Source organism: Hyaloscypha bicolor (assembly GCF_002865645.1).
Source record: "Hyaloscypha bicolor E unplaced genomic scaffold K444scaffold_182, whole genome shotgun sequence".
In the NCBI taxonomy this organism is placed as follows: domain Eukaryota; kingdom Fungi; phylum Ascomycota; class Leotiomycetes; order Helotiales; family Hyaloscyphaceae; genus Hyaloscypha; species Hyaloscypha bicolor.
This window is the reverse complement of record NW_020194684.1, coordinates 6,041,545-6,065,124: the sequence shown is the minus strand read 5'-3', so window position 1 is coordinate 6,065,124 and position 23,580 is coordinate 6,041,545. Positions and strand designations below refer to the sequence as shown.

Below are 23,580 nucleotides of genomic sequence, written 5' to 3'. Positions count from 1 at the left end.
AACGAAGTCCGTCAAGCTGCGTACTCGTCACACCACAGATGCCATTGCGGACATAGATAGGACGTTAATAAATTGACTGAGTCTCACAAGTGGATCAAGCCGAACGCTATGACGAAGTTCGAGCAAACAATATGTTGATCTGGATCATTTATCGCTACCTCCGTACGCACGTGATTCATACCCAATTGTCGCCTGCAAATGTTCAGCATCCGATGCTATTGCTTGCTTGCATATAATTACTTTGTCTCTTATTCTCCGGATATTTATTACTTACTAATTATTATATAGTAACCTTATTTTGCTTATTTAGCCTTACTAAATTCTTTATATTAGATAAAAAGGCTATTTAAAAATTGAAAAAACTAATTAGTCATAAAAAGATAATAAATAGCTTAACTTTACTAGTTTTCTTACTTAGTAATTAAAATCCGAAAATAAGTGTTATAGGTGGTCACGTGTGCCCTGGTCACGTGCGCTTGATTGTACCGTGCTCTTATGTAGTAGAATAGCTAATAAGGCTCCAACCTTAATCTTGTGCCTTTTGGCCCGTTCACCCACGTGGTAATGCTATTCCCTGCGTGTGTTCTCGCTTAGTCCAGCGTGATTGTGACAATGCCTATGTTCAAAGCAAAACGCTAGGCGCAAAGGCCTCCATCTTTCAACTTTTATGTGCCGCTTTTCTAGCAAGACAGGTCCTGTTCGAGAAGAATGGTATAAGGCAGTATATCAGCGCTCGACAGGCGGGGCATAGGATGGCACTATATCTTGCGACTGTTACTGCTTTCTGCAGACGTCTAACGATTGCACGCATTTCCCCATTAACCACTCTGATCTTGGGCAACCGGCCGCCGCAACATCCTCTTTCATCTTCACGTCGAACTACAACTTTACGGGCGTTGCAAATGGCCAACGAGCCTCTTACACCAGGGGCAACGCTCTGTGGCTAGTCGGGGTGAACGTATACCATTCAGGAGGTGCTTGCTGAACAGCGGGTACCTTTATTATGCGTCTACCGTGCCAGGTATGATCCGAATTCCATACCTAGTAGCAGTGATGCAGCGCTAATAATAAGAAGCGCCGACAGACAGAACTTCATTGTCAAAAATATGATAACAGGCGAATACAAGTATCAACAAGATCTGCAGAAGCCCTTGGCCTCGTGTCCTAACTTGCGGACCGTGGTTGATGTGTTGAAATTGGTACGCTACCATAGCTAGCTCACCAGTCCTTCCAGCACCAGGTTCAACCACTAATTTAGGGTTCTCCACTCTCATTTGTCATGCGTCACTCGCTGAGCTTACCAAGCTTACTAGTATATCGTCATTTTGATTACTTTTGATTTATCAGCTGATTGATAATGTATCGGAGAAAGCGGGCTCGGCATCACCGGTATCGCCGAAGGGTAATGGGAATAAATCCCTTACTTTAGACACTTTTCCTCTGTTTTTACACTTCACTCTCCTGTATCCAGTCATTCTACAGATTGTCAACCTCCAATATATCGATTTTCCATCAATAAATCGATCACTTTCCAATATGATGGCCTCCCGAGCCCTGAGTTGTTTATCTACCCATTTTTGGAAACCGATTTTCTTCAGTTTAGTCAGAAGAACTTGACCGAGGCAACGAGGAGAAGCATGCTCAAGAGTGCTCTTGTTGGCCTAGCTACCCTTCATGAGAGAAACATCATTCATACTGGTAGGCTTAGCATATCCCTATATCTCTCCTTTGTTAAACCGTAGCTATATTTCACGATCGAGCTTCATCAATCACAGGCACGCGCTAACCGAAAGCAACAGATATAAAACCAAATAATATTCTCTTGGCCTATGAGCAGACGGATGGCACATTCTCTATCAAGAGGGTCCAGATATCGGACCTGGAGGATGCGGTTGTTCTTCCCCCTGGAAAATACTTGAGGGAAGCGCTGTGCGGTAACCAGATGTGGAGGAGCCCTGAGTCCTGGGCCCGAGCAGCCCAAGGGACTCCATCAGACATCTTCTCCTTTGGAATTGTGGTATATGTGCCAGCCTCTCGGTTTGCACCTCCATTTGTAAGCTTATACATTGTCTAGTGTATTTACGTGATGCTGAATGACATGGTTCTTCGCGCCAGCGATGAGGAGTTGGCCGCGAGCGACTCGTGGCGGTACGTTCTTCGACGACAGATATCTTTCTTTGGCGAAGAAGAAGGCTTTAAGGGCTTGCTACAATGGGTCGGCGAGAAGAGCCCATTCTTCGAACGCCTTGTTAATATCGCGGGGAGCTTCGACTCGGCGAATCCTCGAAAGCCGTTCGAGAGGTGGTATTTTGTGAACGCGCAGTTCCGTGACCTTGTTTGCAGGATGACAAATTTGGATCCGGCGAGGAGGATCACAGCGCGCGAGGCACTGGAGCATCCGTGGTTTGCGCAGAGCGACTGAGACGCCTTGTGAGGCGGCATCTAGTTTAGCACCTGGCTATATTAGGATACCTCATTCTCATGAGTTTCAAGGCCAAATGTTTTGATTTTATATCTATTAAGTTGAATTTTCCCTTAGTCCTAAAGTCAAGAACTAGTAAGGCGACACGAAGGTAGAAGCGATGTATTTAGTGCTCTTATATACAAACCTCCTTATACCTATATTAAGAAATCTGATTCGAGAGAGAGGCTTAAGTAAGCATAAGCAACTAACTAGGCATTATTAAAACTCTAAAATCCATTGATACGCCTAATCGACACTCGGGGGGGTGTCATTTTTACATTTTCCGGTGGAACAAGCGAGGAGCGATAAGTGACCCTCTTTCCAAAAACAACAAGAACCATCCATGACCGGCTTCCAGAACAACTCCTTCCGTCTTCCTCACAAACAAAGCAGCAAACCAAAGAAGGAAGGGGCAAAGGAGAAGGCACCGACACACCTTTATAAATCAAAATAAGAAAATATCTGTCGTTCCCTTTCAATGACTCAGCGATTAATGGACATTCGGCATTCTCCTTCCACATGTCTCGGAGTTGCTGTATCTTATATTGCCCAATCAAGCAATGCTGTGCCCACAATTCTTCAGACACAATGTTCATCTCATCTGGAGCAATCGTTGCTCTCGTTGTCCAATAGGAAAGAGTACATCTTGCTGATAAACCAGGAATTACAACTCGTCAATTCGTTTCCGTAGTTTTCCAATATCATCTGGCGTAGTCTTACAGCAGCCCCCAACAAATATCGATTTCCATAGTCTTCTTTCTTGGCATCTACTCACTATTCCGAAGGTTTCTTCATCCCAAGGAATCTGTCCATAGTTAGCATCGACTCCAAGACACTCTCACCTCAACAAAGGGAAAACTCACCAAGCTCTCCTCAGCGCCTCCCCTCTTCACCCACTCCTTCGTAGTAGTATCATAAACCTCGCCCCTCGTCCCATCCGGATAAACCACCAAACTCGGCCACTCTCCGCCCTCCCTCTCAATCAACTCCCCAATCTCCCTCTCAAACTCCACTACAAGCCCCTCCACCTTCCCCACCCTCGTACAATTAATTCCCACCCCCATCGGTCTCGCCCCTTTTCCCTTTCCAAGCATAGCTCCAACAACCTGCTTAATTGAACTGCCATCAGGCAGATCATTGCCTTCACCGGGAAATACGCAAGCTATCCAAAACTCAACCACTTTCTCCCCTCCAACAATTCTACTCACCTTCTCCATAACCTGCCTAACGGCAAGCACTTCATCAACCCTCGGTAAAGTCTCAAAAGCCACATAATCAACACTATCCCAACACGCCCTCCTCTCCTTCTTCTCCACCTCATCTTCGCCACCAGGCATAAAAGCTTCCAACCTCCGAAAATGCCACTCCCTCAGCTGTTCAACAGAACTGTGTTCAGCGTCATAAGCTCCGCTATACTCCTGCCCCGGCACCATCGTCGCTCCGTAGGCTCCGAGACTGAGTGCTACCTTCCCACCGCCCTCTCTTTTCTCAGCAGCAACACGTGCAATCTCCATGCCCCTCCTCATGCACACCCCGGCTTCCCTTTCGTCCCCAACCCCACTCGCTCTACACCCCTCAAAGCTCGCCTGGTAGGTTGCAGAGAGAACGACATCGGCGCCCTTCTCCGCAAAAGCACCTTGCACATCCCGTAGCGTCTCGCTTCCTTCCCCGCTCAGTAGAAGATGGGAAGACCACAGAGGTGTGCTGTGGTCGAAGATGCAATTATAGCGGTCCGCTAGCGTGGTGCCTAGACCGCCGTCTAATAATATTAGAGGAGGAAGCGGTGTTGTCGACATGTTCGATTGAAATCTGATAGATCAGGAAGGCAGATGTGAGGAAGAGGTTGAAGTGGGGCAAGGCTGGAATTATCCGCAGGTGGAGCTTTTGGCGGGGTAAGACTGAAGCGAGGTCTTGGCGAGGGGGATAGGGGTTCCTTGATGATTTGCAGCCTTTCAAAAAGAACAATGAAGACTGAGAATTTGCATTTCACGTCATTGTCTTTTCAAATGCCCTGTAAGTTTGGGGCATATTCGATTTTTAAAAGGGCAGCATGTGAATAGAAATTTCTTGGGTAGCTGCTGTGTGGATGATGTCCCACTATCTCTCGAGTGTACTTGTATTCGAATTGAAACTTCAATCTATAAGTAGGTGTGCCACATCTCGCTGGATATAATTTAGCATAGATTCAAGATCTTCAAATCCCCTTCAAGCCCCAACTGTTCATCCTGCTCGCTCTCCGGCCATTCAATCTCATACTCAATAAATTCCCTCCAACGTTCAGTCACATACACGCCGCCAATGACCTTATACTGCGCCTTTACAGCCACATTTTCCACTTCTCTCAGCAACACAGGCACGCTACACCCCCGGATAAACCACATCTGATCATTTCTCCTCGCGCTTGAAGGTACCATAACAACGGCGAAGCTTTTCACACCGTGAATAAAAACCAAGCGCATCCCACTCCCTAAGACCTTCTCGATTGTGTCGATGAAAGTACCAAGACTCTTCCAGTCAATTTCACTAGATGTTACAGCTGCAGGCAGTAGCGAAATCTCCGCGGGTGACCTCACCATCCCCCAGTCTCGCAAAGATCGCGCCCAGACTTCAAACCGGGAATTTCGGTCAATCCATTCGATAAGCGCATAAGCATGTGCTCTGCCTCTGCCTTCCGGTGTCCAGAGCTGGGAGAAACAAACTGCTGCTGCACTTCTGCTAATCTCCGGTGGAAGGAGGCCCATTGTCAGGGTCATCCAGATGGAATCTCGGATCTCGATGTCGCCCGGCTGAAGGACACTCAGCGAAGTGTCGTTCCTGACTAACGACGAAGTACACGAGATCCAGGGGGCACGAGCCTCAGGAGTGAGCGTGATTTGGCCGTTGGGGCCGGGTTGTGCCATTTTTGAGGCAAGGTGCGCAACAGTACCGTAAAATTTGCCTTCGACCTTGAGGATCTGGGTTGTGGAGCCGTTGAGTACGGGATTGGACGGGAAGGTGGTGCGCCAATCTGCGAATTTGGCCTCGTGGACCGTCATAGAATGGAGGGATCCGCTCCAGAGATTAACCCAATTTGGCGTCCATGAGGGAAGATTGCTTTGCTCCTCAAGAGCAGTGCCTTTGAGGCACATAAGATCCAACGAGCGGTCGAAACTCATCATCGATTTACTCATGTCCGCGATAATCTCCTCAAGCGGCTGCTTGTAATTCGGCACCGGAACATACGTAGCCCCATCATGGCAGAGTCCCAGTAACGCAAAGATCTTGTCCCTTGGGTCCGTTGCCTCGGTCTGGTAGCTCCAACGCATCGCATCGAGAAGACTAATCGGCTCTCTCTTGACTTGGAAGCGATCCCGGAACTCCACCAAATGCATAGCTTTGAGATAGGCCCGTTTATCGATTGGCACGATATCCGGGTTCTTCTTCCACATCGCTAGGACGGCAGCCACATCTTCCCAAGGGATCTCATAACTTCCGCAGAGTACCTTGACCTTCGTGGCCACGGCCACCTCTTGAATAACCCAGACTCGCCTCCAGTAGGCCTGGATAAAGAAGTCCTCCATGATGTCCCATCCCTGATTCACCCATTCCTTGCGGGTTTTATCTTTGAGAAGCATATCGTCGTTCTCTGTGTTACTCCCATTTACGGGTACGCTGTTTGTCCGTTTCCTCGACGGAAGTTGAACCTCCGTCTCAATTCCCTCGCCCTGAAATCGATTCCTCACCAAGTAATCCACGGCCTGCTCTGAGCCGCACGGGATCCAAGAAATAACCTCACTTGCTCTTGAGTAAATCTGCCTCATTTGTCTCACTTGCTGACTCCTTTCCACCGGATCCTCCTGGTTGATGCACAGCGCATCAACCCACACCAATACGCTATGATCTTCGTATTCATGGGTTCCTGTTCGCCGATTATGATTCATAAGTAATACGTTGTCGAGGGCCTCATATAGATTCAGGGTGGCCTGGGTCGACCGAGCACTTTTGTAGTTGTTAATAGTGATCTTTTTCGTCTTGGTGGCATTGCCCCAGCAATATGAGAGGGCGATGTAGTCTGGCGGGTTAATCAAGGATGCATATTCCAACGAGCAGGTGAGCCGTGGCTTAAAACCCAGCGGGCGTGGCTCCACCCTCTTGAATTTCAAGAGCCGTATTTCAAAGGAATCGAAGTCAAGAGGTCGGTAGAGGGAATCCTCGGTGACCGTAGTCCTCGAGTCTGATAGGACAGGTTCATACTGCTTGTCTCTGGGCAGGCGCTGGCTAAGAAAGAGCGGGACGTTTGAAGCCTGGCCGTCCTTGGGGCTTTTCCCCCCAAGAACACGTTCTCTAAAAGCCTTCATGATCTCCAGGCTTAAGTAATATAGCGCACGATGAGAGGAAGGGAGGGATGCGATACTCCGTGTTCTGTGGATGAAAGAATGCAGGTGTAGGTTGCGCTGAGGTCGAGCCTTTCGTGGGGTCTCATGAATGCAGCCTCGCCAGGAACCGCCTGGCAACTTCTTGTCCAATGAGGCAAGAGCCCTTGCCGCTCCTGCATCCCTCGACACTAAAGGTGCCAAGTCCACTAATAGTCGGTTCGTCCTCCTTTGCTCGCTTCGCTCACAATCGGGGAAACCAAGTGTCCCGCGAAAGCAAGTGTCCCATTGAGAGGAGTCTTTTTTACCTAAAACGCCTTATAACTTAGCTTATAATAATCAGAATTTGATATATATAGGCTTATTTAAACGTCATAAGTAAATTTTTTTTTATAGATTATATAACCTATAGTGTTTTATTAATATTAATAAGCCTTATATATATATTTAAAGTCGAGTTATATTTTCGTGTTCCTTTCTCGCTAAGAATTACGCGCAGGCCCCTTTCGCAAAAGTCGCAATAATCGCAATAATCGCAAAAATTAAGAAATATTTAACTTTTAAGCTATGTATTCTTTAAAAAAATTAATAATAAGTTAATAAGCATATAAAATATTATATAAATAGTAATTGTACTAAGTCTTAAAAGATATTTAGTGAAGGGTACTTGGTTATTCTTCTTTTAAATCTCGCTGGGACACTTGCTTTCGCGGGACACTTAGTTTCCCCGACTATAAGTAAAGCGAGTAAAGGAGGACGGACTGACTATTACTTTCTCTCCGAATGTTCGCTCAAGTTCTCGCATATTTAATATCTCGGACGTTCACCAATGTCCAAGTCCTATCTTCTCAAACTGCAGATAAATGTCTGGTCAGTGCCGCTGCTCTTATCCACGGAGGCGGTCCACTGGCAGCATAGAAATAAGAATAAAATTCCATTGCGTAAGCAGATAAAAAGACGGGCGGGAAGTGATGCTGGAGAACTGCTGTGTTGCGAATAATCAAATATTAACAACATTACCAGACCTTGTGGTCTGAATGACTATTTTGTATGCAATGTTGCTGGGTTCAATGACCCAAAACGCCCGCTCCAAAAATCAATACCCAGTTTCGTGTTCGACTTCATTACCTCATAACTCCTTCCTCTCCTCCATTCCCTGCCCGTCCCCAAAATCATAACGATCTCTCCCCCTATCTAACGGGTCACCCCCTGGAACACAAAGTCCCAACCTCCAGAAATAATCCCTATGCGCAAAGAACAGCTGCCAGATCTTATACCGTGCCGGAATCGGCAGACCCCACCGCTTCTGCACCCCTACCAGTTCCTGCTTCGCTTCGAACGCAGGATCTGTTTGCAACGTGTTGTAGATCTCCATTGCGTCGTCGGCGGAGTGGAACCACGATTCGTCGACCTCGGCGGCGGCGATGCAGTTTACATCTTCGTCGCCGTAGCAGAGACGAATGTCGTGGATCGTGGGTTGGAGGGGCCCTTTGGAGATGAAGACTTCGCCGGCGTGGGCTCGGTAGCCCCATTCTTGCAGAGGGAGGAGAGGGACGGGATCATCCACGTGGGTGATGCGTCTGTATCTCCCACTGTGAAGAGGAACCATTCCTTGGCTTGGAAAGTGTTCCGAAGGCAGGTCAAAGACTCTGTCGATATAATTTCTCAACCCCGAATTCCCGACTCGCGGCTCTCCAAAGGTCGTTACGACAGGCTTCCATCCAAGGGCATTGAACTCCAGTCCAGCCAACGCAGCGACCGCTCCTCCGAGCGAATGCCCAACGAGATCAACCCGATACTTCGGATATTTCTCCTTCAATGACTTCAGGTGCGGTAGAATGAACGGCCTCGTGTTCTGCCAGCTGGTCCAAAAGCCAGAATGAACCGTACAATTCAAACACTTCACTTCCTCCCGTTTCTCCTCCTCAACAGATTGATGCCTAAGCCACCCCGGCAAATGCCAAAACTTCCTCCTCCTCCCTCTATCCTCCCTCGGACTCGAGATCGGCCGTCCCTGTCCCGGATCCTCTTCCTCATCCGGATTATCAGGATACGGTACATACTCCTGCGGCACCGTACTCAAATCCACGATCGTATTCGCAATACTATACGTCCCTCTAAACGCCACTATAATCCTGCCCCTCCCTAAGCGTCGTGTGCTGTGATCTAGAGCAATGTAGCCGCAGCTATCGCTCATCAAGGGCCCGGTGTTGAAGGTGTCGACTAGCTCGAAGGAGGGGAACTCGTCGCAGCGGGAGGCGCATTGGAAGGGTGGCGAGATCCCGGTCGTGCCCACGCAGTAGGAGATGTCGACGATGCGGGAGAGCTCTTCGAGCTCGGCGAAGAGGGGGATGGAGATGTTGGCGTTGCGGCCCACTCCATGTTCGGCGGTGCCGAGTGGAGTTTGAGAGGGGTGGGAAGCGCCGAGGGAGGTGTAGAAGGTGATGAATGTGGTGATGATGCTGGTATAGCGCATCTTGAGCGGTTTCTGTCACATAGTTCGTGGTGGAGGTGTGTTGTGAAGGAGTGGAAGCGGACAAAGAAGAGGAGTTCGAGGGACTGTGGTCTACTTTGGCGCGTGCAGCTCAGCAACCGACAGGGGTGTTTGGCGCTAGGTACCCCGCATCATGTGACTGCCCCCTGGTTCCCTTTGAGATCCACTTTAAACCTGAATCACTTTGCGAAGTAGATTGAAAATTGATCATATAGAATTTATAGCCCCTCGCTTCGGCTAAGTCTAAGGCCTAAAAAAAATGCAAAAAAATATATGGGTTTGTGTTTACCTATCGAGGCCTCGAAGTGAAATTTGAACTCACTTTTTCTGGTGTTGGTATCCCGCACCCTGCAGAAGTGGGAATTCTTAATGGTATCTGATTAATCTCTTCAGTACACATTCTGTGGTTGCAGAGAAGAGAGGGCGCCATCTTCAACTGCTTAATCTGATTAATTTCTGTGTCTCATTGAGTACACAGTCGCTGTGGTGATAAGATCCGAAGATCAACCTCTGGCTGGTCTAAGAGCTGTTAGTAAACACGAATTGCAAGAGTTAAACAAATATAAGGAGGCCTCAACAGTTGTACATTATTTGAGTATATACGACTCCTTCCGATCCCAGACAAAATCCGTTTATAACCCAGAGCAATCTCAAGAAATCTAGATGCAAAAAAGAGTTGTTTTATGGCTGTCGAGGCCTCGAAATGAAATCTAAACTCACCATCTGATCTTTTCCCACACTCCCCAATCTCAACCACCTATTTCTTTTTTTTTCTGGATTTTTTTTCGATGTTTGTGTTTGTATCTCGCAGCCGACGTTGACCATCAAGCCACTCCTAAACTTGTTTACTCTTTGCAGAGCTTTGATCTTCTGATCTGGTCTTTCTGTTCTGTCATGGTAAGAGTGGTACTTTAGTACGCTACTCTACCGAGTCTCTGTTGGTTCAACTGAGTGGTTGCATTCGTTGCGACGCACCCATTATCTGGTTCAAGCGAGCGACCACTTTGTGGCACGCTCACTGTCTTTCTGTTCAGCGAGATGTTAGTGACGACGAATCAAGAGTTGAAGAGAAAGTTAAGGAGGCCTCGACAGCTTGATGTTAAGGAATTATTCACTTACTCAAGTATATATATCCCGCTGCCTCGCTAAAGGCTTCAAGACGGGAGCTCCCGGCACCTGCTCATAACCTTGCGTGCGCGTCGCTCTGCAAGAGCAAAGGTTTGTTTGAAGATATCTGATTACTTTACGGTAGCGATGCTTCGTACCATGTCTCTCTACCACAATTACTAAATACAACTTTCCGCCTCTTGTCTCGGAACGAAAAATGTCTGGACTGTTGTCTCCTTTTAACGTCTATCAACGCCAGTGATGCTCGCCACCAATCATGCAGCCCAACTCCAGCCCACCAAATCTTTTCCTTATTTGCCTCTCCAGTACCACCCCCCCAAAAAAGCAAGGTACTCCAAGAACTCCATCCCAAAGGGCTCGCTAAAAATGCTGCACTCAAATCATAATCATAATCAACAGAAGAAAAATCAAAATTACAAACATTGCCTCTTATCATCTTCTAAACTCCATCATTTTGGGAAGTTGCTGACAATCAAATGCTCGATATCCAGTACTTTGTAGGGTTTCGCGAGGAAGTCCTGCATGCCTGCGGCCTTGGCTCGGTCGATGGAGTCGCTTGTGATGTCTGCTGTGACCGCAATGATCTTCGTCGTCTCTCCATGGGCTTTCGCGATATCCATGATCTTCGTCGTTGCTTCATAGCCGTCCATATTGGGCATCCAGATATCCATCAATACAGCATCAAATCGTTGCGCAGGTGGTAGTGCCAAGGAAGCTTTGTAGTGGTTGACCGCTTCCACGCCATCAAATGCAACCGTGATGTTATTGTTTCCGTAACCGAGTTTGTTGAGTGAGCCAATGGCGACGTTGCGGTTAATGGCATTATCCTCGGCGATGAGGATGTTCAGAGGATATTCTTGGGCCAGTTGTGGATTGAAAGCCACTCGTTTGCGAGGCGCAGGCTTTGGTGATTTCGGAAGAGACGATACACCGGATGAAGTACGGGCATGCTCTAAAGAGATCGGGGCAGAGGCCACAGAAGGCTCTACGGCTGGTGAAGGTCGACGCTGGAGGAATATTGGAGGTGGCGTTCCTACCAAGGCTGCGTCGAGATTGCTCATATCCAAGGTCGTAATCGGCAAGCGAATCAAGAACTCTGAACCCTTCAAAGGTCCATCCGTATCGGACCGTTCCAATGTGACTTCGCCGCCAAGATTCTTCCTCACATGTGCCTTGGCATTGAATAAGCTCAGGCCAAGACCGTCTCTTGATCGACTGATGGAAGCGTCTTCCTGGAAGTGAGGCTTGAATAGATTCAACTTCGACTCTTCGGCAATACCACACCCTGTATCAACAACCCAAATTTCGACAACTTGCGAGCCTCTGCCGATCTTGACAGTAATCGTAATCCTGCCACGCTCAGTGAACTTGATAGCATTGTCGACCAATTTCTGAAGGGCAAATTGAAGATGTTGCTCCTCAGTTATGATGACTTCAGGAACATCTGACTCAATTTCCAGAAATATCGTCCTATCTTGGACCTCACCCCTAGAGCCTATGGTTTTGACCTCAATGATCTCGCCCAAGCTGGTTTCTTTATGAGTTTCACTCGTTGGGTGGCCATTTCGCAGTGCGTCATTAACAAGGCTTCTGATAAAGTCCCGGGTGGCTATCCGCCTATGAGTTGGGCTCATGATACCCGAAGTAACGGTTGGGCTATGCTTCTGCTCGCAATTCTCCGAATCTGTTTCCGACCAAGCTTTGGTGGAAGGAAGGGTTTCTGTAATGGCAATAGTGGCTCCATTCATCGGCTTGGATATCTCCATGGGGTAATAGGTATGCAGTATTTCGGCTTCGGTCATCGTGAACATGCGTTTCAGCGATGGGCCTGGATGACAGCATTCCTCGGTTCTCTCACGCTTTTTGGAGATTGGCGACAAGAGTAGTTCGGCTTCCTCTGTGGGAGTCTGCCGGCGAGAGTAACTTGTGGCAGGCGTCGTTAACCCTCTTCTCATATCCATGTCACTAGGGGTCAAAGGGGTTTCAGGCATCTGCATGTTGAGATCGTACGCATGGACAACGTTGTCAGCGGCTTCAACAGCTCTTCTAGAACTGTCTGCAGATAGTTGTTAGTTCGCGAGCTGGGGTTGGATATGAACAACAGTGAAGCATACCTTGGACTACCTCAATATGGCTCTTGAGGTCTTTGAAGACATCACGGGCTCTGCCATTCTGTTGGCTCGCGATGGCATCGAGGACGGTGGAGTACATTATATCCAACATGCCTACAACTCCCTGCATAGGTGTTTTCAACTCATGCGAAAGGCTGCGGGCGTAGGGCTTGAGAGACTGCGAACCTGTGATGGCAGAAAGGGGTATGACTTCGGCCGGTGCTGTGTCTGGTGGGGCCATCTCCTTGGCGAAACCTCTCCCTTCCAGTATCCGCGCAAGAATCATGTCCTCGAGTGAGTGCAAGAACATCTCAATGAATGCCCAACCCAGCTTCCTCGTACTGGCACCCTCCGAAGACCAGGTCATCCCAAAATGAGCGAAGCACTTCCCTTCGGTGAAGAGAGGGACCCCTATGAAGGCCTCTGAATGCGTCCACGGCATTGGATTTGGATTGTTGGGTACAAACTCTTCCATCCTTTCCGGTACAATGAATATCTTGTCATACTTCATGTGAGCATATGGTGTGCCATAGGCATGATACCGATAATCTCGATATAGTTCATTGACGTCGGAACCATTGGTGAGATAAAATGCAACTCCCATCAGACATGATCCGGGTTCGCCGAGCTCTGGCATCTCAACCGCACTGTCCTGGTCATCCACATGCATCCGTTTGGCAACAAATCCACATTGAGCACCAGTGATATCGCACATCTCTTCCATCAATATCCCCCAGAAATCGTGTGTTGACGCAGCCCTCAGCCTTGATTTGAGGTCGACCAGACGCTCCGCAGCATTACTTTCAGCGGACGGAAAGTATTGTCCGAGAACATCTTTGAATCCTTCGTCTCCCCCATGCAATATAGAATTCTTGCCGAAATGGGGTAGACATAGCGAAGCTCTGTCTATCAACTCATCTGATGGTCTCTGTGATCTCGCCTCATCCGCCGTTGTTTCCATATTCATCTCCCCCTCCCCAGCCCGTCCCCGAGACGGACTCTTTATATCGCGAGCAAACCGAACTCTCGTCCTCTGCCTGTGTGGTCTGTATGTTCGGGGTCCGCAAGGCCTTGCGTCGAAGGATCTTGGGAAGTCGTGTAGCTCTGGCATCCCACAAGTCTCCTCGTTGGCGGTGGTGGAGGATGCATGCAGCATCGAGGATCTGCGTTTCCTGGGCGAGGCAGGACGACAGATCAAAACTGGTCGGCTGGAAGTGAGGAATTACAAAAGAAGAAATGCTGTGGAGAGGTGCCGAGCCGTGGAGGTCTGCCTTGGAGCGCTGAAGATACCGCTGAATAATCGTCAGGACGCGCTATTGAGGTTCAATGTCGAGCCGTGAATACCGAAGGACGGGGTCTCGATCTGATAGGAAGGCAATTGCAAGGTCATGAGGGGAGGGAACAAGGTGTCCAGGTACGGAGCAATCTCCTCGTGAAGAGGGATCGATCTGGCGGTCGAGATGTACAGCCCAAGCCGTGACAACACGGCTCTGACACAGTTCGTTCTCGGAGGAGTGAGGGTTCGGACGGTCTGGAGGCAGAAGGAGGGTCTGGGATGATAGGCTGGAAGGATACAGCCTTTGGCGTCGCTGGTGCTTCCCTGACCACGGGTTCTGGGCCAAGAAGCATCGGAATCTGGGGTCTAGGCCCACGGGTTGTGGTGGGTCCGTGAATGTGCCAGAGAGGGCGTTTCTTGGCGGTTGTTTCTCTGGCTGTGTTTGACATTTCATCGACTCTCTTCCTCGCCTGTACCTCTCTCGCGTGCTGTTCTTCCTGCTCTCTCCCTCCCTCTCTCCTTCACTCTCTGTCCCTCTGTCTCTCTCTGCACTCAAGTCTCAACGTCGCTCGCTCTTGGGCAGAAGCCGAGTGTGATCAACGGTCAGCCAAAGAATCGGATTCGAGGACATAGGGCCAGGGCCCAGGTCAATCAAAGGGGAGGGGGGGGCGGAGGTAAAGTGTGGCCTGAGGATTTGTGTGGCAGAGATCTCCGATGGGCCAATGGGTAGGCGGCCATTGCGCCCTACAAGCCCTTCCCTGCTCGCATCTGCAGTCTAGAACGCTCCGTCGCAGGGGACCGGCGCCGCCCGGCCCAGGGCCCTGTCCATTTCATTTGCTCGCTTTCTTCGCTGCCTGCCCTGCGCCGGCCTCACCACACCTCGCCGCACCCACCGCCTCAGTGCCTGCATGCGTGCGGTGGACCGGTGGTCATCGTGGCGAGACCCCCCCGACTTCCGCGGCTTCACCGACACAGATGTCACAGAGCCAAGTTGGCTTGATCGCTGATCGTTGATCGTTGATACTCTATGCTGCTGCCACTGTTGAGCAATGGCCGGCAGCAGTTCAGTCCAGTTCACTGCCGTTCCGTTCTCTGGAATGCCTCGTTGCCGCACACTGTCGTCATCAACTAGCCACGGGTAATAGCAGAAACAAGGGTCCATCATGAATTCACGATGCACTGTTCCATGAAGAAGAATGTGAGATCCGCGAGACACTCGCGTCTCGATATATAGATCAGTTCTCTATTCATCTCCATCACATTTCCAATTCCCAAGCTGTCTTGCTTCACAGTTCTCGGGGTTCTGTGACTAGAGTCACTAGATGGGATGTTGTCCGACGACACTTGTACAGCACGGCGAGCCTTGTGTGACTGTCCCACTCAACACGCATTTGCCTGCCCCTCATTGTGCATGGCCCTACGGAGTAAGCTCAAGCACCTCGCCGGTTTCAAGCTCTGCTCTTGAAATGGCAGACGAGCAGTTGAGAACTCCTCGAGCTGATTATGATCGCGTTGATAGGTTCTCCCACGTCTTCCAACCACAATCCTGTGGGAAAATGCAATTCTTTGGCGAATGCCAAATGCCTCCCCATTCCAATTATTGGCAGGTTAAAAAGCCACGACTTTTGGATTCAAAACGGTTTCCGTGACGTCTGCTTTAGCTCCCACACCCCCCTCCCGCATTCCAGAGTGGTCCGCTCAAGCCACGTCGGCGGCATTCTGGCATTCCGTGCCTCCTAGTCGTCGGATCAGGCGGCAGGTTAATACCTCATTCTCGTGTGGATGGGAACTGGAAAGTTGGTTTCTCGCCCGATTCTTACAAATAACCTCTCATTATTCACCATTAAACATACGTTTGAGCTGTCCAGACACGCCTCAGACATTTGCTAGAAATGTGCTTTTTGCTTTCAGCTGCACCTATCACGTTGAGCTACCTCTCTCTTCAGAGCAAGTACTCGTCCCAAACCCACAGATCCGGGAGTTTTTGTTTTGAGCAAACGATGGTACGGTATACCTCATTCCCTATCTTCCGGTTTCTCTTCTATTGCTCTTCCGCGGCCTCATCAAAAAGTGCGGCTGTCCCAAAGGATGGGACGGGTTACACAGAGCCGAGTGCCAAATACCACCTGCTATCCCACTCTAAAGTCCAATTTAGTGATCTATCCCCCAAAGAATGAGTTCAGAGTTCCATTGTGTCCTTATTGATGTCGAGGAGGCGTTCTTTTCTGCCGAAACGTTTCGTTTCATGAATCGATATATCAGAGTTCCACGCGTACACCTCCCCACAAGATCACGACATGCTTTCTTTTGCTCAACGACGACCAATCACCTCTTCTCCAACGCTAGCGCCGTCATGCATGGTTAGTGTAGATCATTGGACCCCTGATTTTTCTGAGATACCTCCGTGCGGGATGTTGGCGAACCAGGTGAAAGTACTGCGAGACAAATACATCAGTGCTGTCAGGACTAGAGCGTCGGAATTAGACGAATCCAGCAGTTCCTTTGACATGTAAGACAAGGAAACTCGTAAGGCGGCTGCCCGAGGCGACCTCGGCAATGTTATTTGTAGGAGTCAGGAGTTTGATGACGTGGAGCTTCGACATTGGAATTTCCATTCCAGGAGTCCTCGAGCATTGGGCAGCCTGCCTCAACATTTCCTCGTCTAAATTGAAGAGAAAAGGCCATCATTTTCTAAATGCCCGACTTGACATCGTGCACGATAGGGTATGCTTTTCAGTAAAGGATTTAAGATCCTCCCCTGGACCGTTACTAACATTTGAAGGCACGTTGCCGGTCTAAAATGAACTCTGACAAGCTTCTTATTCTCTTCTTCTAGTCATCCAGTATATAATCAAGGGCATCCTTCAATTGGAAACTTTCAACGAGGTGATTGTTCGCACGTGATCCGGTTCATCTTCCGAGCAAATTCCTCGTTTTGGAGCGACGTACTGCAATTTTAGCGCCCTTGGAGAATCTCGCTGATCGCCCCACCGCCTTCCTTTTTAGGACGGCAGATTGGCCCCTGTATGACGATGCAGCCATCTCACCAAATCCAAACTCCACATCAGCCTCAAAATAATTTGCAAACAACCATGTTCCTGCGCGAGGACGAACTCCACGATGCCACAGAAAACCCATGTTGATGCCGACTCACTCTTTATTTCTCAAATATGTCCATTCGCGTCCTATTACGCGAGTATCCCCAGCGCTCGATTGCTCTTGTGACGCCCTCCCATGCCCTGATATTCCGCCATAGTCCAACTACAAACGATGCTATAGCCAATGGATCTCTCATCTCAGTCCAATCTCCGCCTCCTCGCACATCTGTAGATGGGGCAGCCGCTCCGCGATGCATGGTCGAGTTCTCAGATGTGGCTTCCGTTGATCTCAGCGACTATCGAACATTGAGCCCGCTGCCGGTCCACGGAACACTCGGGTTGATCACAATCAACAACGATGTCTTCCTATGTGTTGTGACAGGTGCTGTGAAGGTGGCTTCTGTGCGGCCAGGGGAGACGGTGGAGAAGATATACGGGGTGGAGTTTCATTGTTTGAACAGCAGCGACTATGACAACACGTTTAGCGACAACCTGGATCCATACTCGGCGGGGGAACAAGACTATGGCTCGAATGTCTCCCGAAGAGATCCTCTTCTGGAACATCCATGCGTGGAGCTGCAGAAATTGTTGGGCAATGGCAGTTTCTACTACAGTACCGACTTTGATCTTACGAACAGGCTCCAGGATCGGTAGGAGTTCTGATATTAGAATGTGTGTCAAGCGCTTACTTCTTGTAGATCTACAGATGCATCTTCCTTTGATATAGACAACCTCGACAGTTCTTTTCTTTGGAATTCGTATATGATCAGTCCGCTGCTCAAGTTTCGATCCCGGCTAGTGAAACGTGAAAGAGAAGCACTGGACAGCTCCGGAATCCTTACGTCTGCCATTCGTGGCTTCGTCCTTACAATCACGATACCTTCATCCTCTGCACCACTGCGAACTACAAGGACAGGACTTCCGTCGTCCTTGACTCTCATATCACGGCTTTCATGCCGAAGGGCGGGGACGAGGTTCAATAGTCGTGGTATTGATGATGATGGCAATGTTGCAAATTTCGTCGAGTCAGAGACCATATACTGGAGTCCATCAGTGGTTGGCCAATCAGACCCATCTACGAATGAAAAACCCTCCGGAATATGCTTCTCATACGCGCAGATAAGAGGATCTGTTCCTGTGTTCTGGGAGCAATCTGCGGGTCTTCTTCCAGGCCAGCAGAAGATATCGATAACTCGCTCCGCCGAGGGAACTCAACCAGCATTCGATAAACATTTTACAGAGCTTGAGCAAAATTATGGCGCTGTCCATGTGGTGAACTTGCTCAGTGAGACGAAGCCTGGTGAAGCGGAATTAACGAATCTATATCGGTACGGAGTTAGACACTCCGTACTGAATTCTCGTGACAACAAGCATTCCCATGACCATGAGCTGTTGAGAGAAACAGAATTCGATTTTCATGCGGAAACGAAAGGCCCCAATGGATACGAAGCAGCCAGTTTGATACGGAGGCTGATTGAGAATTCAGCAGACGGTTTTGCTTACTACTTATCAGAAGAAGTTGAAGATCCTGTCGAAGACTCGAATGAGAAACCCCGTCACAGGACAGTCGTGGTTTTACAGCAAGAAGGAGTCTTTCGAACGAACTGCCTAGATTGTTTGGACAGAACCAATCTCATCCAGACAATCATCTCTCAAATGGCCATTGAATCGTTCCTTGGACATCGAGAAGAGCACGCTGCCTCGGATTTCTGGATGCGTCATTCAAGTCTATGGGCTGACAATGGAGATGCTTTATCAAGGATTTATGCTGGGACCGGTGCTCTCAAGTCCTCTTTCACGCGACACGGCAAGATGTCGTTAGCTGGAGCGATTGCAGATGCCAGGAAAAGTGCGACTCGACTATACATTAACAATTTTGCAGACAAGGGGCGTCAAAATACCATTGATGTCCTCCTGGGCCGAATGGTTGGACAGACGCCAGTCTATCTTTTCGATCCGATTAATGACTATGTGACTTCTGAACTATCCAAGCGAAGCTCCGAGTTCCAGTCTACACAGACCATCAGGATGTATGTAACTGTTCCTTTGTATTGATTTTCGAGCTGACATTTTCTAGATGGGCTGGGACTTTCAATTTAAACGGTCGCACTGATGGGATTGAACAAGATCTGTCCTCTTGGCTTTGTCCAGATCTCGACCCTTCGCAGCAGAATCCAGAGATTGTAGCTGTTGGTTTCCAGGAGATCGTCGAACTTAGCCCTCAGCAGATTATGAACAGCGATCCAACAAGGAAGCAAGCCTGGGAACGAGCTGTGCGCAAGACGTTGAATCGACATGCACGTGCGGCTGGCAGCGAGCATTACGTCCTCTTGCGAAGTGGTCAGCTTGTAGGAGCTGCGCTGTGCATTTTCGTCAAATCTTCTGTTCTTAAAAATATCAAGAACGTCGAGGGCAGTGTCAAGAAGACTGGGATGTCTGGGATGGCAGGCAACAAGGGAGCTGTAGCTATTCGCATGGACTACGCCAACAGTCAGATCTGTTTTGTTACAGCTCATTTAGCCGCCGGTTTCGCCAACTATGAGGAACGAAATAAGGACTACGCTACCATCCACCACGGCCTGAGGTTTCAAAGAAATCGTGGCATCGACGATCACGGTGAGTGCGACATAGCCTCTCACTTTCAAGCAACTAAGTTTTCGTTAGACTGTGTGATCTGGATCGGCGATTTTAATTATCGTATCGGACTTGGCGCAGAGCGAGTGAGACAGCTCGTGAAAGCCGGTGACCTGGAGAGCCTCTATGAAAACGACCAGGTAAGTTCCTCGCATTTCAAGGCATTGCACAGCCTAACACCCAATAGCTGAATCTGCAAATGGTGGCTGGTCTTACTTTCCCGTTCTACTCAGAGGCGAGAATTACTTTTAATCCGACTTACAAGTACGACCTCGGAAGTGACGTATATGATAGTTCGTAGGTAGATGCTCCAAGAATTTAGGCACTTACTAATTGATATCGCAGCGAAAAAGCGAGAATACCTGCCTGGACGGATCGAATACTCCGGAAAGGCACCAATCTCCGGCAAATGAGCTACAATTGTGCCCCTCTTCGCTTCTCTGATCACCGACCCGTCTACGCAACATTCCAATGTACTGTGAGTATCATTGATGAAGCCAGACGCGAGGCTCTCAGCCGTGAGATCTATGATAGGCGGCAGTTGGAAGTTGGTGGGACCATTGCAAGTGGTCAAAACGATGACACAGACGACGAGGACTTACTCGGATATGACTCGATCGAAGCAGGACTTCCGCCTGCCAGCTCAGACAAGAGAAAGTGGTGGCTGGATAACAGGCAACCAGCACGATCTGATCTCAAACCTCCACAGAAGACCCTGATCCCAAATCCTAATCGGCCCTCAAATCCGTACACGCCAACAGATGAGCCAGACTGGGTAACGGTGCCACGAATGACAAAACCTCAACAACAAACAACTAAATCTGTAGCACCACCTCCACCGAATCCTCGAAATTCAAACTCCAGCTCTACCAACGGAACTCGCAACGCCCCACCTCCTTTCAACCCAACTGAGACAGCAGTTTCGACTTTATCCAAGAACCTCGCCCAAACCTCCCTGAACAATAATTCAACGGCCTCTCTCCCTCTATCAGCTTCTGACCGGCGGCTATCTACTTCCACAATAAGCTCGACGTCAAAGAAAGCGCCGCCACCAGTTGCACGCAAACCAATACATCTGACTTCATCCCGGTCTTCAACCTCTTCCCCTACCTTATCTGCTGCGTCAACTTTTTCTACGTCTCGTAGCCCCCTACCATCCCAGCAGAAGCCTCGACCGACTACAGCAGATCATACTGGCTTTGCACCACCTCCAAGACGGATAAGTGGTGCAGGACCTCCATTGGGATCTATCTATGGCCGAAGGGATATAGAAGACAGGAGAGAAGTTTCCACTGCTCCGCCCCCACCCCAGCCTCGGAGAGCTCATCGGGCCGACCTGAACGGGCATGCCGGTAACGGAACTGACGAGGAGGGTCCACGCCCAACTCTTCCACCTAGACGACCAACAGATTTGTTAGGCGATGACAACACATCAATAGGCAACTGGGTCGCACTGAAGCCTACTTAAATGTTAGGATTTGTATTTCCAATTCGATCATATACCACGGGACATGTGCTTTCACAAGCAAGGCTGGCCCCCAAATTATATCTCGCAGATGAGAGAATTTAGATTTGTCGCTTCGGTGAGGGTGGGTATCAACGGCACAGGTCGGTAGGAAACGTACGTTGAAAGAGGCGAAAACATTGAGAGAGAAAAACTTTGACGAACTGATGATTACTTTAGTAGAATTATATGACTATCGCCGGTATGCGACCGGAAAATTTTCATGTCACCGTGCCCTTCCATTCGGTGAAGAATTGCTTTTCCGAGACTCGTTCCTTTTTCCTTTCTATCACGACTCTGTGAATAGGTACCTCAGCCTTGCACACAATCATATCCTATAATCACAAGGAGGCTACTTGTATTACCGTCATTAGGCGCGTTAAGACATTGATTGGGAATTGACCAACGTTTGTAGAGGTATTCGGTGAAGTCGCCCAGTTATAACACACTCCCGACGGTAATCAAAGGGGTGGTTGGGGGCGCCACCGAAGGATAAGCGCAGGCAGCAGACCCCCCTGCAGTTGGACTGAATTAGAAATGACAGTTGATGGGTGGAAAATTGCCAAGGGGTAAGGCTGAAATTTTTCTATTGGTCCGCTTAAGCTTGCACTGTTGGTCACCGACAATCAAGGCGGGCGTCGATAGCCTTTCAATGCATGATACACTCTACTCGGTGAGGAAAAGAGGCGATGAGCTGAACGTGGAGTATCGGCACGCAAGCCTGATTCACAGTCGGTCTCGGATCAACATCTCTGACTGTCAGTATTTAAACCCCTTTTTCTTCGGTGTCTCTCTCTTTCTTTTCTTGTCAGGTTTTCAATCGCTATTTTTTTCAATCGTTTTGCTGTTCGCGAGTGTCCTCGTGAAAATACGTTTTCGTGAACAATGGACCAAATACACCTCCTCGCCCACCTCGGCACCACACTAGTCCAAAACACCACTAAATACCTGTCCACGCTCCCGCATCCAATCGAATGTCTCGAGGAGCTCGTTGCCGTCGTAGCAGTGACCTCCAACTTGCTCGCATCGCTGAATTCCACACTTCTGAGGTTCCCGAGCCTCACAGGAGTGTTGAGCCCGAAATATTCTTTCATCGGCCCGCTGTGCGAGGACATAAGAAAGGCGTTTCGCGAGCTGGAAGAGCGGGTTCTCGAGGCGAAGGGTTTGAGGATCTTTGAGCCTAATGATGTGGGTCTTGTGAGATTACCAAGGAATGCGTGGGTGCTCGTTATGCGGGGCGAGCAGAGAGCAGCGAGTCTGAGGAGTAGGCTTTATGTGGAGAAGTATAGAGTTAGAGTGCTTATTGAGGCGGTTTGTTGGGTGGGGTTGAATGGCAAAGGGGGCTTGAGCGAGCAGGAAACGGGGGAGTTGAGGGCGTTGAAGGGGATGTTGCCGCTTGTTGCGGAGAGACTGGTGGGTGTACAGAGGGATTATGTACCGAGATTGAAGGCGCTCATGGGTGGAGATGAGAAGGAGGCTGTTAGTGTTGAGGTTAAGAGGGAAGAGAAGCCTGCTGCGCCTCTCGTCCCTGTAGAAGAGAAAAAGGAGATGGTGAAGGCATTCAAAACTCCCGAGCCATCTCTCCTGAAGATGCCCATGAGCAGGAAACTCAGCATGCACTCCTGCGCAAGCACTGACTCACTGGCCTCTACTTCCTCTTCCTCCTCAAGGTTCGTCTCCTCCCTTATCAAATAAACCACTGCGGTTTACTAACACCAAGCAGTGCAACAGCATTCGACGACTCCATCCAAGAGGTCTGGCTCCTGCGCCGCAACGAAGCAAAGCGTAAGCTCAAGCGCAGCATCGCCTTCCTCGGCATAAAATGGTACACCTCGCACTCCTACGAGCCGGAAAGCTTCTACATGAAAGCCCTTCCCTCCTGTCCTTCTGAAATCAAGACTCTCCGGCAAGAATGCCGCGGTGCCTCTACCGACATGCAGCACCAATCGCAGCTTAGGAAGACGATTCTGAAAATGCCAGATGAGGCGCAGTGGGAGCTTCAGAAATTGATCGAGGGTAGAGAGAAAGCGAGTAGTAACGAGAATATTAAGAGGGAGTGGGAAGTTGTAGCATTTATGGAGAGGCCGAGGAGAAAGATTAGTCCTGAGCAAGGTAAGCGGTGGATAGGAGGAAAGAAGGGTCCGGTGGAGTGGGTGGTTGTTGCTAGGGGGGAGACGGTGGATCACAAGACCAGGGTGTTGCCTAGTAAGCATGAGGATCCGTGGAGTCCGAAGCCAAAGCTGCAGGCTGTTCCTGCCAGAGTTGCGGCTCCGGCCCTAGCGGTGGCGATGTCCGCTGCTGCTGCTGCTGCACAGGCACAAACTCAGACTCAGGCGAGAGCTCAGGTACCGGCTGGCACGGTGCTGAGACATGTTGAGAACAGGAGAGCCCTGACTGCCGAGGAGGCGGAGAAGAAGATGGATGAGATTGTGCAGGATCTCTTTCGGTGTGAGGCGGATGGGCGGAGATGTGATGTGGTGCAGAGCTGGGGTGGAGACACCCACATACGTTCAAGTTGA

At 49.4% G+C, this 23,580-nt stretch overlaps 8 protein-coding genes across 8 annotated transcripts; 3 read left to right on the top strand and 5 right to left on the bottom strand.

The window, feature by feature from the left end:
• Window positions 1-956: 956 nt before the first annotated feature.
• On the top strand, window positions 957-2,422 carry K444DRAFT_544608 (kinase-like protein; the record flags this gene model as incomplete). The annotated part of the gene is made up of 5 exons (XM_024876066.1): window positions 957-1,021; window positions 1,076-1,189; window positions 1,553-1,698; window positions 1,794-2,017; window positions 2,075-2,422. Coding segments are annotated over 5 exons (897 nt in total), but the record flags the coding sequence as incomplete, so codon positions are not given.
• A 432-nt stretch (window positions 2,423-2,854) lies between these two features.
• On the bottom strand, window positions 2,855-4,277 carry K444DRAFT_575259 (Homocysteine S-methyltransferase). The gene is made up of 2 exons (XM_024877468.1): window positions 3,328-4,277; window positions 2,855-3,269 (listed from the first exon to the last, which is right to left on the bottom strand). The coding sequence occupies exons 1-2, from the start codon at window positions 4,258-4,260 to the stop codon at window positions 3,129-3,131; spliced, it is 1,074 nt and encodes a 357-aa protein (XP_024729115.1). The 5' UTR covers window positions 4,261-4,277; the 3' UTR covers window positions 2,855-3,128.
• A 231-nt stretch (window positions 4,278-4,508) lies between these two features.
• Window positions 4,509-6,878, bottom strand: K444DRAFT_621355 (HET-domain-containing protein). The gene has a single exon (XM_024881891.1). It carries the CDS (start codon window positions 6,799-6,801, stop codon window positions 4,639-4,641), a length of 2,163 nt encoding a protein of 720 aa, XP_024729114.1. The 5' UTR covers window positions 6,802-6,878; the 3' UTR covers window positions 4,509-4,638.
• Window positions 6,879-7,479: 601 nt separating this feature from the next.
• K444DRAFT_621354 (alpha/beta-hydrolase) lies at window positions 7,480-9,370 on the bottom strand. The gene has a single exon (XM_024881890.1). It carries the CDS (start codon window positions 9,290-9,292, stop codon window positions 7,946-7,948), a length of 1,347 nt encoding a protein of 448 aa, XP_024729113.1. The 5' UTR covers window positions 9,293-9,370; the 3' UTR covers window positions 7,480-7,945.
• A 1,517-nt stretch (window positions 9,371-10,887) lies between these two features.
• K444DRAFT_648070 (HHK17, histidine kinase-group VII protein) lies at window positions 10,888-13,660 on the bottom strand (the record flags this gene model as incomplete). The annotated part of the gene is made up of 2 exons (XM_024885421.1): window positions 10,888-12,494; window positions 12,553-13,660. The coding sequence occupies 2 exons, from the start codon at window positions 13,658-13,660 to the stop codon at window positions 10,888-10,890; spliced, it is 2,715 nt and encodes a 904-aa protein (XP_024729112.1).
• A 940-nt stretch (window positions 13,661-14,600) lies between these two features.
• K444DRAFT_709223 (uncharacterized protein) lies at window positions 14,601-15,302 on the bottom strand (the record flags this gene model as incomplete). Its single annotated transcript, XM_024888196.1, has 1 exon — window positions 14,601-15,302. Exon 1 carries the CDS (start codon window positions 14,988-14,990, stop codon window positions 14,601-14,603), a length of 390 nt encoding a protein of 129 aa, XP_024729111.1. The 5' UTR covers window positions 14,991-15,302.
• A 1,588-nt stretch (window positions 15,303-16,890) lies between these two features.
• On the top strand, window positions 16,891-21,451 carry K444DRAFT_621351 (uncharacterized protein). Its single transcript, XM_024881889.1, has 6 exons — window positions 16,891-17,573; window positions 17,622-18,953; window positions 19,001-19,539; window positions 19,588-19,697; window positions 19,745-19,854; window positions 19,903-21,451. The coding sequence occupies exons 1-6, from the start codon at window positions 16,996-16,998 to the stop codon at window positions 21,023-21,025; spliced, it is 3,792 nt and encodes a 1,263-aa protein (XP_024729110.1). The 5' UTR covers window positions 16,891-16,995; the 3' UTR covers window positions 21,026-21,451.
• A 495-nt stretch (window positions 21,452-21,946) lies between these two features.
• On the top strand, window positions 21,947-23,580 carry K444DRAFT_637398 (uncharacterized protein; the record flags this gene model as incomplete). Its single annotated transcript, XM_024884115.1, has 2 exons — window positions 21,947-22,731; window positions 22,785-23,580. The coding sequence occupies 2 exons, from the start codon at window positions 21,947-21,949 to the stop codon at window positions 23,578-23,580; spliced, it is 1,581 nt and encodes a 526-aa protein (XP_024729109.1).

What these genes read in the sequence shown, in the direction of transcription:
- K444DRAFT_575259 (XM_024877468.1), bottom strand. Translation starts at nt 4,260, where the DNA reads ATGTCGACAACACCGCTTCCTCCTCTAATATTATTAGACGGCGGTCTA. An exon ending in GAGGCGCTGAGGAGAGCTTG is followed by an intron (nt 3,270 to 3,327) that starts GTGAGTTTTCCC and finishes AACTATGGACAG; the next exon opens with ATTCCTTGGGATGAAGAAAC.
- K444DRAFT_621354 (XM_024881890.1), bottom strand. Translation starts at nt 9,292, where the DNA reads ATGCGCTATACCAGCATCATCACCACATTCATCACCTTCTACACCTCC.
- K444DRAFT_621351 (XM_024881889.1), top strand. Translation starts at nt 16,996, where the DNA reads ATGTCCATTCGCGTCCTATTACGCGAGTATCCCCAGCGCTCGATTGCT. An exon ending in TCGTGGCATCGACGATCACG is followed by an intron (nt 19,540 to 19,587) that starts GTGAGTGCGACA and finishes AGTTTTCGTTAG; the next exon opens with ACTGTGTGATCTGGATCGGC. An exon ending in AGTGACGTATATGATAGTTC is followed by an intron (nt 19,855 to 19,902) that starts GTAGGTAGATGC and finishes TTGATATCGCAG; the next exon opens with CGAAAAAGCGAGAATACCTG.
- K444DRAFT_621355 (XM_024881891.1), bottom strand. Translation starts at nt 6,801, where the DNA reads ATGAAGGCTTTTAGAGAACGTGTTCTTGGGGGGAAAAGCCCCAAGGAC.